At 38.4% G+C, this 22,855-nt stretch overlaps 2 protein-coding genes across 2 annotated transcripts in view; both read right to left on the bottom strand.

Annotated features, from left to right (window-relative positions):
• The window catches only part of LOC139124381 (solute carrier family 23 member 1-like), a 30,095-nt gene extending 20,395 nt beyond the window's left edge, over nucleotides 1-9,700 (bottom strand). Inside the window, exons 1-10 of the mRNA XM_070690517.1 lie at nucleotides 9,681-9,700; nucleotides 8,506-8,809; nucleotides 5,623-5,780; nucleotides 3,776-3,867; nucleotides 3,343-3,404; nucleotides 2,498-2,679; nucleotides 2,081-2,201; nucleotides 1,271-1,412; nucleotides 820-1,073; nucleotides 187-316 (exon numbers count right to left, since the gene is read on the bottom strand). Of these exons, the coding sequence (XP_070546618.1) occupies nucleotides 187-316; nucleotides 820-1,073; nucleotides 1,271-1,412; nucleotides 2,081-2,201; nucleotides 2,498-2,679; nucleotides 3,343-3,404; nucleotides 3,776-3,867; nucleotides 5,623-5,780; nucleotides 8,506-8,809; nucleotides 9,681-9,700 (1,465 nt within the window). The remainder of the gene's footprint in view (nucleotides 1-186; nucleotides 317-819; nucleotides 1,074-1,270; nucleotides 1,413-2,080; nucleotides 2,202-2,497; nucleotides 2,680-3,342; nucleotides 3,405-3,775; nucleotides 3,868-5,622; nucleotides 5,781-8,505; nucleotides 8,810-9,680) is intronic.
• Nucleotides 9,701-12,352: 2,652 nt separating this feature from the next.
• LOC139114188 (solute carrier family 23 member 1-like) lies at nucleotides 12,353-22,729 on the bottom strand. Its single transcript, XM_070675768.1, has 7 exons — nucleotides 22,589-22,729; nucleotides 21,811-21,952; nucleotides 15,916-16,169; nucleotides 15,562-15,691; nucleotides 14,828-14,971; nucleotides 14,321-14,416; nucleotides 12,353-13,921 (listed from the first exon to the last, which is right to left on the bottom strand). The coding sequence occupies exons 1-7, from the start codon at nucleotides 22,727-22,729 to the stop codon at nucleotides 13,755-13,757; spliced, it is 1,074 nt and encodes a 357-aa protein (XP_070531869.1). The 3' UTR covers nucleotides 12,353-13,754.
• Between the last annotated feature and the right edge of the window lie 126 nt (nucleotides 22,730-22,855).

Below are 22,855 nucleotides of genomic sequence, written 5' to 3'. Positions count from 1 at the left end.
ACAGTGAGGGAAGACTCTCTGAAGTATTCGAGTATTGATGCCAGATTTATTAAGTAAGAAAAACAAAACAAAATTGATTCTTTCAGTAACTAGCTTATCCCAATTGAATCTTTTACAAAAGGTTACTCCAAACATTAAACATTCCGTGACATAAGTAAAAATTTAACAAGATATTAAGCAAATTACTGAAGACGGCAATGAGGGCGCCACCAACAATAGGAAGAGGTAGTGTTGCCAATACAGCTCCAACTTTACCGAAGACAGCACAGATGAATAGTAACAGTGCTGTCCATTGCATCACACGACGACTTTCTACCTGGAAGAATAATCTTCAGTCAGTTATTGACAGGCATACCGATGGAATAGTAAAGCTGCAAATTCCATGTTCGTTATATCAACTTCCATACCTTTAGCATGATTCTCGTCATTATAGCATAGGTAAGTATAGCTTAAGCCAAGGTACTTTGAGGCCAAGAAAAATGTTAAGTCTTTAGTATGAGACTTTATATGCGATAAGTGTTTGTTAAAGACCTCCAAAGATTGCGATATTTAACATGATGTTTCCTTTGACCCGAAAAGAAACTTAAATGTTCCTACAAACTTGTTTAAAGGAGACATAGCAATTAGCACATTCATTCAGTTAAGTGTTAAGTATTGGAGAATCGAATTCTCTGTGATACAATATGATTTTTGACTATGGTCGTTCGAGATGACCTGAAACGTATATTCGGATATCTTTGATGGGTCCTTTAGGCCTGTTATGAAGTATTTTCTCAAACTTTGATTTTTTTGTAGTTGTAATTGAGTGCATTAACTAACCTTAGTTATTGCAATAGCTCCGATGTTTTCAGAAAACGAAGTTACTCCAAGTCCAGAACCCCAGATACCGGCCAACAAACAGCAGAATCCTTCCATGCAAACCCCGCGGTTTACCGCGTGAGGTGGCGGAGGGGGAGCGCCGCTGAAACGTGCGCATGCATGGTAATCACCAACCGACTCGACGATGCTTGCAAGGATGCCGCAGAACATTCCTAGAACTAGTGGAAGACTCACTCTTGGAGTTCCCCATTGACCTAGTGACAAATTGAGAGTTATAAAGCAACACTGGTTACGATTGCATAAAATGATACCCATTATTTTACCAAAAAGCTTCGCAGTTTGCTAACTTTTAAATGGCTATGTTCAAGTTGAGCTTATAAATAGTTTTTATACCAATAATAAGAGTTATAAAAACATAATTGATACATCAATAGTGAAAAAATATACTAACCCGGAAGAGGAAATATTACCCAGGGTGCTTCACTGATAGCTGAAGTCTTCAGATCGGTTCTTGCTGCATTGCCTTCTGGGAATGCTTCAGTAACCGTCAATATGTAACAGGTCAACCAGGCCAAGCATATGCCGAGAATTACCTGGAAACAATATACAAACTGACTGGCAAGATAGGAACAGGTCATGCAGTCTACGCAGATACAAAGATGCCGAAAAATCTAATCGCTAGCAAAAATAGTACAGAGTGCTTATGCGTTCATGTGATTAATGGGGACAGACTAGATGTAGAGATAAAATTTGACTCGATAACATATGAAGAAACAAGCCTTCGTACTACGTAACTAAAAAACTTTTGTATATTACCTCGGTATATTTTAGTGCTTATCTATCATATTGTCATAAATATTTTGTTATCAAGGTTGTACGATGGTAGAAACGTGTCATTAGATATCAGGCCTGGTAGCAAATATTCGCCTCAGAGATAGAGTGTCTCAAAAGAATACTCCGTTGAATATGGTTAACTTACTAATACTGCCTAAGGGCGTGACCCACACCGCCTAATTAGATACGGGATGTAATGGGTTTGGCAAAAGAAATTAAAGCCAGTCCTCCTAGTGTCAACGGAAAGAAGTTTACAGGTGCAGAGACAGATAAACCAACTAGCCTAGATATGTATATGAATATGAATGGCAGAAATACAGGCGGAGAAAAATCATGGAGCTGAAGTGAAAGGCCCAAGGGTAGGACGAGAGATCGTTTTGGATCTTACGGTCAAGGCTTGCACTGCTCCTCAGGATGTTAGACTTACCGGGAATAGTTCAAAAACTTTCAACCACTGGAAATGACACCGCTTTTGTCTTGACCACGCTGGAATCGGCAATGACACTTTGCGGAGATATTGTGAAAACACCACTATCAAAGCAACTGTTCTGTGAAATGAGGATATCATTATGTAAGTAGTAGGCAAAAGCAAGACACAAACAAACACATCATATACATAACATATTATCAGTATGATGGCGCATGAAGTTTGGTTCGACAAATACGTTTAGAATGTTTCTTTAGGTCTAGCATTATATCATTCTGAACATCAGGAAAAGTGTTTTGAATATACACCAGTCTTGCATTTTGTAGAATAAATGCATCTTACATAATTAATACAAAATATCCGATTCTTCTCTGCAAACATCAAGGCATAAGCTTAATGCAATATTAACCGACTTACAGAAAGGCAATGCCCCAGTGACCGCTGGCAAATGATGCAGCAATATCATACATTCCAAGACCAATCATCACGATGATAGGTGCTACCGTCAAGGGCCCAATGAATCGCAACAACAAACCAATCGCTCCAGATATTCCCAGTAAGAACTCGAAGGCAGACGCCACCATCAAGGCACCTTGCACCTGGACGGAAATATGAGCTTAATTTGTATTGGGGATGTGTTTTCTGGGGATAACTTGCAGCTGTATGCAGATCTGTAAACACGCACATACATACAATGGGGAAGAGGGGTAACTTTATGGAGAGTATATAGCTTGGTGTGGATCCAAATATACATAGATACATAGATTCAAACATAGATACATAATACATACATACATAGCTACATACATAGCTACATACATAGCTACATACATAGCTACATACATACATACATACATACATACATACATACATACATACATACATACATACATACATACATACATACATACATACATACATACATACATACATACATACATACACACATACATACATACATACATACATACATACATACATACATACATACATACATACATATACATACATACATACATACATACATACATACATACATACATACATACATACATACATACATACATACATACATACAGACATACATACAGACATACATACAGACATATTTGCATGCATATACAGAGACAAACAGACAGACAGATAGACAGGCAGCTAGATAGACAGACTGATAGATAGACAGGCAGCTAGATGGACAGACTGATAGATAGACTGATAGACAGAAGATTGCGAAGGTCTATATTATTTTGAATCATCTTTACCTCCCTCATTCTATCTTTCCAGTCGACTTCAGTCCCATTAACACTGAAATTGTCGTTTAAATCTGAAAAGGGAATACAATAGGAAACGTATTTTTGCTGATTTATAAAACAGAAATCATCTCAGCAGCAACAGAGGCTGCTGCCAAGATCATGTTAGACAATATTGCATGAATGTTTGCTAATATTAATTTTCTTTCTTTATATTTCAACAAGCTTTGGCGGACTCCGGCATCAGAAATACTTTGTTTTCTTGAGCAAAGATAACCGAAGCGTGTCTACCTTTGGACTGAAACTTTATCCAGCTGTTGGTTATTTCCAGTTCTCATCGATCTGAGCCAATTAGTTGGATAGATTGAATGATAAGTGGGAGGCGTGCAGTGTATTTCCAGCTTTAAACTCAGGAAGTTTGTTTTTATGAATACAATGAACTTACCCGATTCTGCCGGACATTTCCACTGTGGCAATGATAAAAATACCAATGCTGGGATGTATAAACTCGGAGACGGTCCTTGTAAAATGGGCAGTCTTTGTAAAAATAACACACGGTACAGTTCAATTTCATTCAAGGAAATTCTCCGCAAAACCTAGTTCAAAACGTGCTGTGTTTTATATATTTAACATATCAGATGCGCGGCAAAGCCCCATTAAAGGGACAAAGTACCACCTTTTGAGTTTTTTTTCATAAATTTTATTTGATGTGAAAAAGTAGTTTGTGTTGTTCAACTTCTTGAAATATACTGAAATACTGGTCAAATGCACACAACCTAAACTCTGCTTAGAGATAACAACATTAAACATTAAGTAGAACATTTTAAAGCCTATTGCAAAAAATCAAGTTAGTTTTAAACTCTCACCATGCATGGCTAAACATACACAACGACCTCATGCAAGCTTTTTTAGTGAAATCGTAATTACCGGTGCCTTTCATATAGGTAACGATAGAAGCTTTGCCGTACATTGTGGCAATATTTATTTGTCATAGGAAAGCAAGTTGGAATAGGATAACTTAATTTTGTCTAGAGGTCACAAACGAAATCATCCGTTTGCATTCAATATTTTGCAGTTATATACAATCGTCATTCTGTACACCGAGTGACTTTATGTGAGTAATCCATGTTTTCTTGATATCATGAAAAAGGTAAAAAAGCAACTTTATGAAGAATGTTGATGCGTAATTAGAAAGGTGCTTTGTAATAGTTCACGTTTGTTATAGTTGATATTTGCATATCACTGGAACTAGTTTGAGTAAATGCTGTGCTGAGATGGAGAACAGATCAGATCGATGGATGTTTATAGAACGAAACTGATTAGAAATTGTTCAACGGTACAGTTACTAGAACTTTCTTCCGAGTTAACCATGAAATACGGCTAGTTTCCAATCGGATTCGAACCCACAACATACGGCATCAGTCGCCTAGGGGAGATGCCACAGACAGAACCGCTCGGCTAAATCTCCACTCCCAAAAACGAGTGATTCAATAGCCGGCTAAGTTGTTACATTTTTCTGACTGAGACCGCTCAACACGTTGTAGAGTTCGTGAAACACTCACGCACGCATGCTCACTATCATACATCGCACATACACACTTTATCGAAGCGAAGAAACGAATTTCATCGCTTTAACTGGGCGAACGATAACCTCGGGGACAATTCTCCCCACCAGTGTCGTCTTCTAGTCTAATACGTTCTACTCTGACTTAGCGACTAGTCGGCTATCACAGCCTTTAATACCCATGTCTTACTTACGATACACTTTATTCCTCGCATGTGAGTGTACAGTAAACATTATTGTTGATTGGTAAGTGTGTCTTTAAAAAAATTAATTCGCTCAGTACCAACTGTTTTACTTTGGTATCTTGATGTAAATCAAGGTGTAGCGATAACACATAAAGTACACAATGGTGTCGAGACGCTATTACCAGACACTTCAACATATTGTAGTCATAACACCAAACAAAAAGGAGATGGTATGAGAAGTTAACACTACGTAGCAGAAGGCAAAGTCCCAACATTAAATTAATCTACGAGAATCTACGCACGGACAAATAAAAAGTACTTATTTCGGCTCATTCTCTTAAATTTTTAATTTTAATTATATTTAATATATTGGAATGGATGTATCGTTGTCACAGGGATATACAGCGTGCCGAAACATTCGTGGTCAGGCAATATTGCATGTATAAGGTATGCTTATATCTTGTGAACGGGAAAGTTGAGGAGATTTCTCGACTTTTAACCGTCTTTTAAATGTCTGTAACGTATTATACAGCTTGAACATACCTGACCCCAAACGTGGTCTGAAGAAAGGTTGCTATGGAGATCATTAGTACGGCTGTGCTGAAGATTTGACCAGTAATTATGACGTCATCTTGAACGCAGAACATGCTTGCTGCCAGAAATGGCATGGTTATCACACCACCAAACATAGTCATTTGTTGCTATGAAACGAATAAATAGATAATTCAATAAGTTAACGCGTAAGGATAAAACCCAAAGTGATGTGGACAACCCTATGGAAATTGTCAGAAATGTTGCTCGCTTTCAAGTCCTGCCACTGATCGCTTTATTTGCCCTCTGCGAGCGTCGTTGTGGAGTAGCCGCGTCAGCCTGTTTTTCACGGTCGCTGGTGATCTATAGATGGACAGATACGAATATACGTTTTGCGTTCTCTTATTTTCATACTGATTGTTCGTTTTTTAAGAACAAAAACACACAAAACATCGAAAATAATAATAAAAAGCACGTGAAGGTATTCGCGCCTTTTTGTTAAAACTTGTCATAAGAAAATTTAATGCTTGAACTAGAGAAACAAATTAGAAAATGTTTAAATCACTTGACAGTTAAAAGTGTCTCTATCCCTCCGTTAAATTTACGAGGCCACTTTGAATTTTGGCTTTTCACATAAATAAGCTGGTATATACTTTTGACTTCATAGACTTCAAAATAAGCCCCACACATCGTAGACGAAAAATATTGTAAAAGTTTAAGAGTCCGAATATCTGTCCCTATGGCCCGTTCTAACTTAGGGGATCAAGAATGAGATACAATATCTTTTTAGTCGATCACAATGCCTCCAAGGGGAACATACGCCACCTGTGCTGACTTTTTTGCCTTTTGATCATCTCAATGCCATATATTATGGACAAAGACAGGTCGTTACTGTACTTTCTGTTCTACAAGGCGAAAGCTTATGATGTGTACGATGTGTAATATAAAAAAAGGTTAACTAGCACATCCCGAGCAATTTGTGGAATATTTGTATAGCCTGTTTGTTGTCAAACAGTCAGGGATATTACCCGTCGGCGATACATACGGTGAAAGATCATTCTTGCTTTCATGCCCTATGGAGCAATATCTTACTGTCATGAGATCCCTATAATGTGTTTTGTGCTTACACCTAGCAAAAGTGATAGAAAGTCAAATATATTTTTAAAATGTTTAATGAATGTTTCTTGCTATAGAATGTATCAACCTCTTACTATGACTAAATGTGAAAAACCAAGCCTCAGAGTTCACTCGCTTGTCTGAAAGGCATTGTCAATAAAAAAATAATGCTTTAGGTTGACATGATTTGCTTCAAGTCCAATTCAATGAAATTATTCGACAATAATAGTGACACTTCAAAAGTGTTTGCAAGAAAAAGAGTAACCCTTTCCAATTTTCATGCACAAAAAAACAGTGACCCTCCCCTAATGTCATAGTCCGTATCAATAATATCTGAATTGACATATACTTTTCTCATTTGACCTTTGAACTTTCAAAGAAAATCATTTGAACTTTACAAATAATCACTTTGGTGAAATGTCTATGTCATATTTATTGCTTACATCTCGATAAAAATTATTCATAGTTTTCTTATAGAATACAATGTAAAGTGAATCAATTTTCGGTGACATTCCAAAATCAAATGTCTTGGACACCCATGCACCAGTCCTGTAACCACCCTAGACTAATCAAGTATATTTAAACCGATAAGCGTATATAAATACACATATTTAGCTAGTTTTGTATGGGAAAGAAACTGTTCACAGTTTCCCCTTTGACGCAATGATGTATAGTGAATGAACATTTCAGTAAAATTCCAAAATAAAATTTATTGTGTAAATGTGTGTAATTACAACGTCCAAAACTTTTTGCAAACACTTTATATAACACCATATTTTCAATTTTTAGCTATTAAGCCTAGTATTGAAAAGTGTTATGAAAGTTTTATCTTGAACATGGCATGACACATTTCTCTTTGTCGACTTGAAAGTTTATTTGTGAGCAAAACTGCTCCTCTCTGCTTGTTATCACCTGATCAGACACAACAAAGCCTTGTTCATATTCTGTTTTATATAGTTTTTGGTCAATTCTGTTGGTTTTCTGGCATAACTCCACATAAAACTCCTTAAAATTTGTGTAACATTTGACCCCCTAAAAACGCTTTTGCAAAAGTCAACCCCCAAATTTCCACCGTGAAAAACGAATGCTCCGACCCTTAGAGTCGTTAAACCGTCGTTTTTTAGTCTGAAGTATAATGGTAATTTCACGGGAATGATTTATCATTTTATCGGCCCGCAATTAGACACCTTATACTGAACTAGCTATATTTTACTCAATTCTGTCTGCTTCAGTATCGCCTTATCAATTCACAGCGGGTTTCTCGTGCTTGTTTGAAATAGTCAATGGCAACACAATTTCAAATTTTGCTATCGACCGTACGAGTAGGGCATGTGTCAAAGAACCCGACATTTTGTTTGAGTTAGCATGACATGAGATCCAGCCCCGAAACAAATGTGTATTATTCAAACAACTCTGGCTCAATTTCGCTGGGCTTTCTCACACACACGTCCTTGAAAAACGTATCGTGGCAACATAAAGTAAAGAAGTACTCGGTCAATTCAAATAAGATGAAGACGTTGATAAGATTTGAACAAACACGTTTTATTTGACTGATATAAAACATCAAGGTTGTGTCTATCATAGAACTTGCTTTCATGTCCGTGATTAATAATACAGGCTGTATAAACATTTCCCTTATCTTTTCAAGTTATTCAACAATGAATGTACAAATCTCGTAGAACATAAAGAGCTATTGCAGTCGCTGAACATTTGGTGTGGGTGTTTTGGACGAGTTAGTAATTTTCGTGGTAAAATCAAATAAAATTACTGTTTACTTACCTGAAAGCCAAATAATAAACAAGCATACCATGGAGGTATGTCGTCAAGACTGTAGGTCATTTCTATGTCACTCTCTTTACTCAACTTCTTGTCGTCCCCTTCCTCCAATGCATCAAGCTTGACGTCTTGTGACTTTGTATCCATCTCATGGAGTTCTATTGCTTGGTCTGGATTCATTTGATTCCCAGAGCAACCGTTGCCATTGTCCAAACTCTGACCTGGAGGGGCTGCCTCATTGGCTTCTGGCGTCGTGGCCACATTACGTTGAAGACCAACACCGTCTGTAAAGTCCATGCTCTCTTGCCTGAAAATAAGAGAATAGAGTAACGGACTGTTGTTGTGGCGCAAAGTGTGAGCGCAGCAAGGTCACTATACTCTTTAAACGACGGAGGCATTTCAAAATCAGGTTGGGGTTTTAACGTAGGCTTTTGGAATTCCTAGGATTAAATCACGATAAAAAGACCCGTCAACTACAAACCTTGTGATTTCATAGTAACATTCTGTCGCTTGCGGCGGAATTCATTCCCGCTTCTTCTCAAGGCAATACAGTACAAAGCCTTTGATCACTTGTCATTCCGCGCCGCCAATTTATCCATGAATCGACATGATGAATTAAATATCTTATTTTATTTTCGTCAGATTTGCAGGTGAAAATAAAGAGTGCAACGACGGACGCTTTCTAGATCATGATTAGATGTTGAATATGTGCTGAGCGATAAAGCGGTTATATACGCAAGGTTTTCTCTACATGAGAACTTGCGAGATATTGCGTGACTGTAATTTTATGGACCATCGTCTCACGACATTGTCCGAGCGATGAGTCTACAAATCGTATAGAAGGCTCACAAGTCGCTCTGATCAGCTTGAGTATGCATTGCACACCACTACATGCCCGGTGAATGACAGATAACATGAGTATCCAAGTCTTGCGAGATCTCGCCACGAAAAACCACTAAACAGACAGCCTTGAACAACCAGGTAAAAATAAACTAGAATACATTTATCTCATAATTTATGTAGATTCATATTTTCCAACGAGATTAATGAAGGACACCAACACTTGAGTCCGAATTGTGAAAACGCTTGGACCTGAGACCACATAATCAGGGGTTCACAAGCAGCCGTCAACGGATTTTTAATGGAAAACGATGCAGTCAATAAATTTGCAAACTTACTTTTTAAGAATCAACGACATCTATTACGAGATAGAGTCGTACAAATCAAACAGTAAATCGAGATTAAATTTTTACACCTCATAGGTACCGATTTGTAACTGACATATATGGCCCTATAATTGTGCACAATTCAATAAGCTACGGCGTTATTCTCCAGTAGTCAAGTGGGACACAACATAGCAATTGCCGTCTGTACAAAAACCCTAATCATGAAATCGTAACAACGGCTAAATACATGAAGGGAAACAATCAGCAGATGATAGAAACAGGGATTTCTGAAGAGTGCAAGTGCAAAGGAAACACACCATATTAAATTAGGTTGGCTGTACATATGCGATCGAGCGACTAAAGCTAAATTCATACTTCAAAGCTTTTGTCGTTATTTTTATTCTGATTCACTCGTTTGGTAATCTGTATCGAAATACCTGAAAAACGCGATCAAATATAGTTTGGACTCACCGGTAGATTTGGGTCCTGTTCAGCTAATGACGCAGCTCTCTCCTTTACCGCTATGGCCGGGTCGGTAAACAAAACTGGTGAAGGCTAACTCGATGAATGTATTCAACTGCAATATGTCAACAAGTAATGTGTGTCGGCGCAGCTAGGTACCCCCACGCGATGATAACATTTTTTACGTGAACAAGGAGCAATGCACTTTGACTTTTCAGTATCTATCATTTACTGCGTCGTACGACAATAGGAAAAATGTACATAAAATGTACTATATCAAAATTACCTAAGAAATACAGACTTTTGATTTCAATCACAAAACAATCACGTTTTACTCATGTCATTGAAAAACTGAATGATAGAGTTAAGTGTCACATTTTACACACGTGCATGCCCTTATGCCATTTTATAAACACACCAACAAAAACATTTTCATTTTCTAGCAAACTTAAAGAAAGCAACAGAAGCAGCAACAAAACGGTTATTACCGGCATCATTACAATTGGTAGCAATCTTGGCCAACTATTATAAATGGTCCGTGCGGTGGTAAAGTACTTGCAATATACTGGACTCATTTTTTAATTGATAAACCATGTGCTCCAGTCATTGCTTTCATCTCAAGCAACATTTCCATAATGTACATTTTTGGCATAGACAATGACTGTCAGCATACCTTTGCAGACACGGCGGGCAACTCGAGTTGCCTACCGCGTTGCTCAACGAGTTGCCTCGTGTAACTCGTCCTTTGAATGCAAATTCTCTGATATATTGTATACAGGTGACAAAGAGAGCAACAAAGTCCACCAGCTTGGCGGTTAGAATAAGACTGTAGGGTTAGATACTGCCTACCTCAATGACAACTTTTCAGAATTTAAAAGAGTTTGGAGCATTTGTATCCATTCTTATGCCATGAAAAATTGGAAAGACAGCCTTCTTTGAACAGTGTGACGAACTTTCTTTTTGTATGGTTTGTGTTCAGTCTGACTGTACCGGTAGTCTAGCTAGAGGTTTGAAGAACCTGAAAACACTATCTTTATTGCAGATATTAAAATATTTCTATTAAGTAATTTACTGCAGGTGAGACAACCCTATTGGATAGACAACAAAATATTTTTGATAATGAGTTAATTTGGCCTGCGACAAGGTGGATCTATGTCAAGCAAATAACATATATTCGTGTTACTATGTTTTTGTGTGACATTGCAACGTCTTTGGCCTGTCACTGTGGGCCTCACGAGAAGTTACCTGTCTCTTTAGTGATCATATAAGAGAATCATTTCGGGCGACTCATGCTAAAGGACTGTAAGTTCAGCTAATACTTCACAGCCATTCGATATATGCTTACTGATCCATTGAAATTTGCTCTAAAGCTGTCACCAATTGTGGATATATGCAAAGGGAGTAGTATGCAGTTTGTCACTGCCAACAGGTCCTAATCAGTTTGGCAATTTAGCACAAGTCTGTGGTCTCTGCATGATTATAAAGCAATTATTATGTGTAGAATGTAAACAGTGCAGTGTAGTGGCCGACTGGTTTTGTGTGAGGCCTATCAGCTAGGCCTATCAGCTAGGCGATGTTGCCGTGAGTGTGTGGGGGTTCGAATCCCCTTTGGGTTATAGTAAAAAAATTATATTCATACATAGTCTGCACTCTACGAGAGAGTCTCTGTAATCTAGATCACTGCATCCGTATCACTGTTTAATACACATCCTTCTCTTGATGAGACAAAGTGTTTGGATCGGCTTGCTGTAATTAGTGCTGACATAATAAGGATGTGAGAAAGTATTTGTTCTATTGTGATCATCAGTGAGGTGAGATTTAATTTTGCTGCAATAAAACATGTTTTTTCTCCATTTCTCTTTCTAAGACTTAAGTACACTAGCTGTTTTATGGTTATAATGAACTAAAATTTCTTGAAATGTCTTGAAAATGGCTTATCAGGTCATGTTGTTGAAATCCCATCGCTGTTGTCGTAGGGGTACTCGTCACAATTTTGTGTTTAATCAATGAAAGAACACGCAAGCAAATTGGTGTCAATCCCATTATAACAGATAATAGACAAGCAAACTACAGTATTTTTCTCATGTAACTTTATTCGATACGTGAACTTAATGTATATCAATTTAAAGCTCATTAAGCTGTATCTTTTGGCTAATTATTTAGGACTTTTTTGTAGTTTCCCTACTCTGTCAGCATTGATCCCCTAGACTATAATTTAATGCCAAGTATTTAGCATATCACACAACGTATTTGAGTATAATTTCTATTGTAATTGTTGAAATTGTATTCAAGTCCGGACTAGAATTCATTTTTAAACAATAAACAATGATCATTACACACGCACAAGCTCTGTTGACAAAAAGAACACTCGAAATTTCAGCATAACAAACGGATTAGGGTCAGACACGGTAGTTGATATGCAGAAGCAGAATTCCGAAAAACTTGCCACAAGTTTTATGTTCCTTCAACACAGCGATGAAGTAATTAATCCAGTAAGTTTTATTAAATAATGTAAGGTTTTGTTTTTAAGAAATACAAACTACTTCGATTGATTGGAGAAAATATAACTTCAGTTTTTAGCTTATTATTTTATGCTTCTTTGTATAATTAATGATTGTAGTAAAAACGGATATACATAGACAGCGGCTGCATATTAGAACAGGTTCTTTCTCTTACCCGTAATTAGGAATAGATTTCTGAATAAACTTGATCAAAGTTGACAAAACATGCTATATACGTTGAAAATACTAAGATAAAATATTACTGAAAGTAGCTTAGCATTTTATAGTGACCAATTTGCATATGGAACTAACTTTGCAAATTTGGGACTCATTACTGGAAGGACATGGCAAAAGTCTATGAATCGTAGTATGCACATTAAGAGACAAGTGTATCGTATAAGTGCATTATGTTTTGCATTTTTATGCCAACTAATTCATAATTTACATATCTAATGGGCTTTAACAGTTTTGAATATAAAACTAGAAAGACTTGACCTTGACCAACAAGCAATTTTAACACTTGCTATATAAACTGGTGATACAATGACGTGATACAATGACAAAAATCAAATCAATTGAGTATTTTTTTCGAGTTAATACAACATTGTATACTTTATATGGCGTTTAAAATTAATCTGTGGTGAATACTGCTACAATGTTGATCATAGAAGTTTCAATGAAGTTTAAAACTTGTGGGAAAAGTTTCAATTTACAGACAACAGCTAGAATACTGAAGCAAGACTAGTTAACATTTTCAGTTCATGTCTGGTTATTCTTATATTGATATGATGTCCTACTAATCAAATTGCTGCCATCTTCCCTAAGCCAACTGTGGGATGTGTCATCGTTATTGTCTCGGAGAGACAATGGTTGAGTTGGGATACTATATGAATGATAGTCTTGTTCACTAGTTCTTTAAATGTGCAAAATGTACTAAACGAATATTCGATAGACATAAGGCATTACACGTAATCTTCCACATAAAGTCTGAATGAAACTTAATTGATTGAAAAAGCTAATAATAAGATTAATGATAAAAGAAGTTAATGTCAGGTAATATTGTGAAAAATTTGGAATACAATAACATGTTGCTCTTCTTTCAGAGATCACTGTCGCCGCTGAGCTATTCACGTTTGTCCAGGAATCCCGGACAGATTGGAATATAGCGAGACCATTTCCATCCACGTATCTTGGATGTACACCATGGCAGGTCATAGCATCTTTCACGGTCATTGCGTTTCGATGACTTATCAGCATGGAAGCGAATCAACCCTCTATCTTCGGCTGTGCCTGGTAGATGAAACATACAATAATCCCAGCCTTAAAAATTTCTACAATTCCTCTATCTGAATTAAGTAAGCTACAAAGATATAACTCACCTTATCTAGGTTTTAATTCTGTGAAAAATGTATTTTTCTTGTTGTCGTAGTAACTCACAATACTGATTTTCGGTATGTTATGACTGATCCGAAAAATCGTTCACGATACACAAAAATATCACACAAACGATATTCTCCTTTAAAACAATGGTTAAGTTCATTTTTTAACTGTTTATGTATTATCCGGCGAAAAAGTATCAATGACGTTGACGAGGGAATGGAGTGCTATAGAGATGGGCCGAGATCAATAGAAAGGGGATATATAGAGAAGTGCAGTGGAGGACTTGAAGCACAACGTAAGGTATCTTACCTGGTATTGTATTGTCGAGGAAGAATCCGACAATACCAGCCACAAACATTCCAGTGGTCAGGAGAACCATCAAAACGTCGTCAGCTTCAGCGTTTCCTGTGTAGAAATATCAAATGATTATACAAGAAGACAAATCACATTTAAAAATAATAAAAGAGATGGCAAATTAAAACAGGAACTTTTGTTCTTTTAGGCTCACAGATACATTTCATACCACAGAAGCACGGCTGAAACGACGAATGCCCTTTATATCAGTGAAATATAGGGTGACGTAATTGGCATGCTGTGTGCATGTATTGTTGTATTATATATGGAGATCATCGTGTTGTGTACACTACTACATTGACTTGACAAGTAGACATCATACCTCGACAGATCACTTCCATTTATTTCGTTGCCAGTAATACAATTGTCAATATTCACTGTAGTTTAAACATTTTATGCACCTCCAAAACATTAGTAACCATCTGTACAAACAAGCCATGGTGAAAGCCAGGGTATATTTACCAGTATTTATAGCGTCAGGGTTTTCGCTGATCCAATTCGGCACCATCAGGCCGCAAAAGACCGACAGGCCGAAGACACACAGACTCCTCGATGCATTCATATTGACGAATTGTACATTCGACACACCAACAGAGATTATCATACCTAAGAAGAGAAAATTCTTGTGCTAGATATTTATAGGATTTGACTTATATTTTAATTGATAGAAAGGAGAGTTGTAACTTTGTCCCTTAACGTAGTATGTGATTGTCATCTGTTAACACTTTCATGATTTCTTTTGCAGTATTACTTGATATATAAATCTAATGAGACGTGCTACAGATATTGATCTGATAAATATATAATTGCCCAATGAAGAATTGAATAGTGTCAAGTTAATAAACAGCTCATTTGCATATCAAATGAAGTTTTGTAATTAATGACTCCGAGAGTACTGTGCGGAAGTTGATGAAAACTGTTACGTATCATGATCTGACAGATATCTGATTGTTCTGTGAAGCGTACTACTATGTAATTAACCTGTCGTAAACCATTTGAACACATTCACTTCACGTCTGGGTTTTAACTGGAACAGTGAGCGAGGTCTCGCCGCAGTTCTAGAGTGTTGAAAACATAAAATGAATCCTTTTTATTTAACTAGCTTATCCAACTCGAATCTTCTATGGAGAGACAACACGAAATGTTGAACTTTTGCATTACACGAATGAAAATTAAAAAGATATTAGGTAAATTACTGAAGACGGCTATGAGGGCGCCACCAATGATTGGAAGAGGCAGTGTGGCCAATACAGCTCCAAATTTCCCGAAGACAGCACAGATGAATAGTAACAATGAGGTCCATTGCATCACACGACGACTTCCTACCTGAAAGATTAATCTTTTATCAGTTATTTACTGTTTTTGTTGTGGCTAAGCGATGGAATAATAACGCTGCAAATGACAAATTCGTCCTATTACCTTCAGTATGGTTTTCATATTTATAGTTTTAATACTTAAGCTAGGGTACTTTCCTTTTTCAGACTTATCAGGCGGTAAGTGTTTGTGGAAGACCAAAGTAAGATTGCGATATTTAACAAATATTTCCTTGCCTTAGTTATCGCAATAGCACCGATGTTTTCAGAATACGAAGTTGGTCCAAGTCCAGAACCCCAGATACCAGCCAAGAAACAACAGAATCCTTCCATGCAAATCCCGCGGTTTACCGCGTGTGGTGGTGGAGGGGGAGCGCCGCTGAAACGTGCGCATGCGTGGTAATCACCAACCGACTCGACGATGCTTGCAAGGATGCCGCAGAACATTCCCAGAACTAGTGGAAGACTCACTCTCGGAGTGCCCCATTGACCTAGTGACAAAGCAAGGGCAATAAATCTACATTGCTCACGATTGCATAATATAAATCCATTATTTTACCAAAATGTGCGGTTTTTTGCCGATTTTTTCCGACTTCGTCCAAGTGGAGCTTAGAAAAATAGCTTTTCATATCGAAAGGTGATAAGCTTATTTAGAGGTTATTTAAGCAATAAAGCACACCCAGCGATGGTATACCACGAGATTTTGACCAGTTCACGACATATATGCACGAGCGACAGAGAGTGCACTAACGAAGTGAACTGGTCAAAATCGAGTGGTATACCGTCGCTGGGTGTGATTTATTGCTATTATATCATAACAGTATATTGAAATTCTGGCGTGGAACGTCATAAACGGAGTTTTGCTCAAGCGGAGAGCTCGCGCGTATGCCAGCCGTGGTATATCGCCAATATACCACGGTTCTTTTCGCGTCTCGACCAATCAGATCGCTGCATTTGCACCATCAATATACTGGTATGATATAATACCCAATATCGCCTGTTCCTGTGTCGTATCAGCATGAGTGTCATTTGTGCTGCGTCAGACACGAGACGAAGTCGAGTGTCTGACGCAGCACAAATGACACGAATGCTGATACGACACAAGGAACAGGCCATATTGGGTAATAACCGATTTATCATATACCCATGCCCATAATTTTAGGGAATTTTTACTAATAGAACGAAAAACCTTAAATTTTGAGGCTTTACTTTATTACGCCTTGCGCATAAATATCAGAATGTTTATGTGAACAGGCTTCATTCATAAAGTATACGGGGAAGATGTCAACATCACGCGCGACATCGCTGCAAGTCGTCCATATCTCAATGAAACCCAAGAAGAAAGACACCGGGATACATAAATCGTCATACAGAAGGAACCTTTTAAGGTGCAATATGCTATTACAACTTTATCATATACCTATGCCCTGTATTGTGTCTGTACTGAGTTCAGTGACATGATTTATCACGTTGATTTGCATGTCAATAAAGTGATACGCCTTGTTGATTTGCATATGAAAGGAATGATCAGCGCGTCTTTCTTTCATTCAATTGAATATTTGCATATGAAAAAGTGATACGACCTGTTGATTTACATAACAAAGCCTGATACGGCCTGTTGATTTGCATACCGGACTACTTACATGGTGGCGCCCTAATCAAAACAAACCATGGTACCCGTCTATGATTTTGACTTTGACTTTCATTACGATATCATGTCCGATCTCCAAAAGTGGCAGGGTTTTGAAGCATAGGGAAATGCGGGGTAACTAAATAAAACACATGTGTCGATATCGGATTAACCTGCTAGTAGTGCTACCAATTTGAACAAATTGAAGAGCAGAGCATCACACCGTACGGGCACTGACAGATCGATGACAGACCAGCTGTTCCGTCTGCGCAGACGATAAGCAAAAGTGCTATCGGACATGTCGGAGGACCGGCAAATTCAAAAGCACAACTTTCAAAAATATCGTGTATTCATGGTAAATGCGTTCTGAAAAATAATACCAAACACAACACTTGCATGTACCGTACCGATTTTGAAGTAAAATGAACTTCATTTACATAATTTTCATTAATATTTTGTGATTTTCATGAGACACCGGTATAAGACGGTCACTATAACAACACCTTGCCATTCCACCATGTGTGTCAGCGAAAACCTGCAGGAGCTTTTCAGTCTGTCAGATTTGTTAGCTGCGGAAGAAGTTTTTGACAATTTACCACCCCAACCCGAACAACAACATCAACGGTATGTAGAGTTTACTGATAGTGACCGGGAGGAGTTCGTCAGTCTTCAAAAAAAGAAAAATACCGTGCGAAACACCAACACGGCTACCAAACAGTTTCAGCTATGGTTGAATGCTATGAGGCCAAACGAAACCCGCCGAATATGTGACATCCCTCCTGCTGAGCTTGACGACTATCTGGCAGCGTTTTTTTTAGGGACTCGCCAGAAGGACGGCAGCGACTATGAGCCTGATACACTTAGGGGCAACGTCAAAAGTTCAATGAAGGATAAAAAACTTAATTCTTTTAGTTTGGGGGTGGGGTTTTTGACCTAAAAAAGTTTCTATCCTACAAATCGATTTAAGGTAAAAATTGCCAGGGGAATGAATATTTTGAAAAAAATAGAGCAGAAATGCACACTTTCGTGTTGAAGCCAGCGGAGGGAGTTGTTTTAACACGGTGCAGAGCTGCACCTGGCCTAGTTAGTGTAAACAATGCAGGCTGTTGGCTTCTGTTGCACCATAGACGGTAGCTTCTCTACTTTCTATGGTTGCACTCTGAATTTCTGGTGCACGTGTAGTCCGCCTGAATGGAGCAGTGTGAACTGAGTTGTTACAACCACCAGGACAGTTGAGATAGTTTTTATGCCTCTGGAAGGAGAATCTGGACTTTATTGTTGTTGTTCTTGTTCATTCATTGATAAACTTCAAGTTTGTTGCTAGTATGTTACTTACATTGGATGAAACTCAAAGTGTGTTCCCAATCTTAAGCCCCACTAACTGTATCTTTTAGCATTATTTTTATGATTTTACTTTCAAACTAAAATAAGTTGGTGACAATGTAGTCATTTAGGTCTGTGTACACACTTATTATTAACTACCTGTCGGGGCTATATATGCAATTTTAACCAGATAAAGATTACACTGCGATTAAATGTTTGCCCAAACATTAAATCACAGCCCCATGCAGAAAAGCTAAAACCCTTGATACTATGCATACCTGCACTGAAATCTTCATTTAAACTGCACAGAGTAGTCCAATGTAATGCATAAGGTTGAATGTTTTCAGCCGTGACACTGTGTATTCTGATTCCTTTGTAATATTACCAATTTTTTTAAATGTCAGGAAATCAAAATGACTGTTAAAATTTTAATTAACATGTCAAATGTTTCTGAAAGGAATGGTTTCCTATAAATGCAGTAAAAGCTCACATCTCTTCACAGGATAGATTTCAGAGAGGAGAGAATAGGTAGATAATTTGAGGTCAACAAATTCAAGAGTACAGCTAGTGGGGCTTTAGCGATGCATTACTTTATTTCACCTCTAAATTGACTGATCCTTAGCTTTGCTTTATATAGAAAGAGCCTGGCAACAGGTCCAATATAAGTCAATTAGGTTTCTAGGGGGGTGGGGGTTTGGGGGGAAACTAAGGGAATTAAGTTTTTTATCCTACATTGAACTTTTGACGTCGCCCTTACCAACTGTCAAAGAGGTATCGATCGGTTTTTACAAGACAGCGGCTACGGGTTTTCCATCATACGCGATAAGTTGTTCGAGAAGTCGCGAAAATGCCTCGCAGCCAAAAGAGTAGAACTGAAAAAGCACGGAATGGGAAACAAACCAAACGCAACCGACAGACTGACTGAGGAAGAAGAAAACATTCTCGTTGACAAGGAAGTTATCGGCCGATCAACCCCTGAGACTCTCTTCAATGCAGTGTGGACTAACAACACAAAAAATGCTTGGTTTTCGCGGCAGGCAAGAAAATCGTCAACTGAAATGGGGTGATATAATGCTGAAGAAAACCGCCGGCGGCCTAGAATATCTCGAATTCAACGAGCGGGAAACAAAAACGCGATGGGGGCAAGCAGGAAGCTCAACACGACCGTTTAACCCCAAGATATTTGCGACACCCAACGCCATGAACAGCTGCCCGATCGAGACTTATCGTCAATTCGCTAGCCGTCGTCCTGCAGAAATGAACACTCCGGACAGTCCGTTTTATCTCAGTATCAATTACACCCCACGACTCATATTTGGTACAAGAAAAATCCAATGGGGTCAAAACAAGTTGGCTAATGTTGTGAAAACGATGTGTAATAAAGCGGGAATCACCGGGAAGAAAACTAATCTCAGCATATGGAAAACGGCCATAACAAATTTGCTCCACGCCGGGATTCCGCCAACTCAAGTGCAGCAGTTGTCTGGACACCGTAACGTTCAGAGCATAAACAACTACGCTGTAGCGTCGCTCGAGCAACAAAATGAGATGTCCAACATACTATCTAACAATAACAAAGAAGAAACAGCAATTGTTCCATCATCGGGAAATGTGACAGAAGCAAGACCAGCAAATCCACCATTTCACAAGTACCAAACCCAGGCAGCAGCTACAGCGGGTATATTCAGCGGGGCGGTCATTTACGGCGGTTCATTCACCATTAATGTTGCCACGTCCACGTTCAAGTCTCCACCACGCAAACGTCGTAGGGCCGTGATATATGATTCTTCGAGTTCTGACAACTCCCAGGACTGGTGATCTTCCGAAACCAGATTTTTCCAATTTCGTTCGCGCTCGTACACGTTGGACTCAAACATGTGACTGTTGTGTTTCATTGAAGTTGAATTTGAAATTGCCGTGTTTGTTTTTTTCTCGCCAGTTTAATGACTCTTCCAGATCAAATATCAATTTAAAAGATTTTATTCGTGATTTTGTTAAAATGGTCCATCCGATTTTAATTGAAATTTTAACAAAAGTTTTCCGATTGCATGCGTATGTGGAGGATATATCATTGTCAACAATGTCGTTCCTGATGTAGTAATTAATTCGTGAGCTGTTCAGCCTGAGTTTCGTAGTTATTAAAGAATTTTTGAACTTACATCGATGTCAGTGTCTGTGTAGTGAATAAACCATCTAAGATGCTTCATTTTCTCTGTGAAGGAAACTTCGGTAGATATCCTACATGTTTGGTGACAGAGTTCAACCATTTCTCTGCTCAACCGTAAAATAATTGTCAATGAGCCAGCTGATTGATTACGTCAGACGCTTGTATATCAATCCGCCATAGCGAGATGACGCAAACAAATGTAGTCCATCAAGAAAAACCACAGTGAAACGTATCATATTTTAAAATTCAAGTTTATTAATTCAATAACGTGGGCATAGGTATATGATAAAGAGGTTATCCCTCGATATCACCTCTTGGTGGGGTCGCATTGCTGCTCGTACGGTTGTGGGCCGCATCACACTCGTCTTCGACTCGTGTGATGCGGCCCACAACCGCACTCGCAGCAATACGACCCCACCAAGAGGTGATATCGAGGGATAACCTCATAGTATTAAACCGTTCAAAAACTGTGCTTTAAATCTATCCTGATTTCGATCGTCGTACGGCACGGAGCTCACGCGGACAGGCGACGCCATTTGTTACTTTGCCCTAAGAGTTGGAATGTCAACAGTCATCGCGTGCGCTCACTACCTGTTCGGGGGAGACCGTGCACAGTGCCGGCACCGTACGAACGGCAGAGTGTTTGCTAGAACTTGACCAAATAATACCATTGGAAAATATTTCAAGACTCAACATGTTATTTCCGTATTTTGCAACCAGAAATACTCGTGTTCCTCGAAGCCCTTCAAGTTTTTACTTCGGCGACATCGCTTCGCAGGGGGCAGGCGGGAGCGGCAGCCATTTTGTTGTTTACGTTGTTTACCAAAAACTGCTAAATGTAGTTCGGGAAAACTCTAAAATTGATGACGTTCATCGTGCATATCTCGACGTTTACCGTGAAATATCACGGCTGATATTTTACGGTGGATGTCACAAGGATGTAGCAATGTAGGCATGGGTATATGAAAATAAAAAAATAATTCATACATGCATGGTGAAAAGATATACTAACCTGGAAGAGGAAATAGCACCCAGGGTGCTTCTCTAACAGCTGAAGTCTTCAGATCGGTTCTTACCGCACTGCCTTCTGGGAATACTTCAGTTATAGTCAATACGTAACAGGTTAACCAGGCCAAGCATATGCCGAGAATTACCTGGAGATAACAAGTAAAGGAGTCTATGCAAATACCAGGATGTCGAAAATGCGAATCGCCAGCTCATCAACAAAAATAGTTGACAGTGCTTATGCGTTCGTGTGATTCATGTGGACAGACTAGATGTGGAAGTTAAATTTCATTCGATATTATGAGAAGCCATCAGCTTTCGTAGCAGTATAACTCAAAGAAACTTTTATATATCAGCTCGGTACATGCTAGTATCATATCTATGATTTTGTCATAAAACTTATGTTGACAGGGCTGTACGATGGTAGAAATTTCTTTTTAGATATCAGGCCTGGTAGCGAATATGCACCCCAGTGTCTCAAACGAATGCTCCGTTAAAATGGCAAAATTGATAAAATTACTAATACTTTTTAGGACGTGACCTAAACCGTCCGATTGGATACAGAATGTAATATATGTGGAGAAAGGGAGCCAGCCCTATAAGTGTCAATTGAAAGAAATTTAGTTATGGAGACAGATAGACTGACTCGGCTTAGTACATGGAATGACAGGAAGGCAGGCAGAGACATAATGGAGCGGAATTGAAAGGCTCAAGGGTAAGACGAGAGATTGTTTCGGATCCAATGGCCTTGGTTTGCACAGCAAGGCGCTTTCTATCAGACTTACCGGGAAAAATTCAAAAATTTTCAACCACTGGAAATGACAGCGTTGTTGTTTTGACCACGCTGGAATCGGCAATGGCACTTTACGGAGATATTGTGAAAACAACACTATCAAAGCAACCGTTCTGTGAAATGACGATATCATTATGTAAATAGAAGACCAAACAATACGCATTACAAAATAACATATTAAAAGTATGATTGCGCCTTAGTTTTGATCGCCAAACAAATTTAAAAGTTCCTTCTCAAGGTAGCCCTATAGTATTCTTAA

The sequence above is a fragment of the Ptychodera flava genome, chromosome 2 (assembly GCF_041260155.1).
Source record: "Ptychodera flava strain L36383 chromosome 2, AS_Pfla_20210202, whole genome shotgun sequence".
Classification (NCBI taxonomy): Eukaryota; Metazoa; Hemichordata; class Enteropneusta; family Ptychoderidae; genus Ptychodera; species Ptychodera flava.
This window is presented reverse-complemented; position numbering and strand designations above follow the sequence as displayed.

Bases quoted from the DNA above. Each gene is read 5' to 3' on its own strand.
- LOC139114188 (XM_070675768.1), bottom strand. From the start codon at position 22,729: ATGATATCGTCATTTCACAGAACGGTTGCTTTGATAGTGTTGTTTTCA. The intron at 21,953-22,588 runs GTAAGTCTGATA...TGTTATCTCCAG, and splicing joins AAATTTTTGAATTTTTCCCG to GTAATTCTCGGCATATGCTT. The intron at 16,170-21,810 runs GTTAGTATATCT...CTTTGTCACTAG, and splicing joins GGTGCTATTTCCTCTTCCAG to GTCAATGGGGCACTCCGAGA.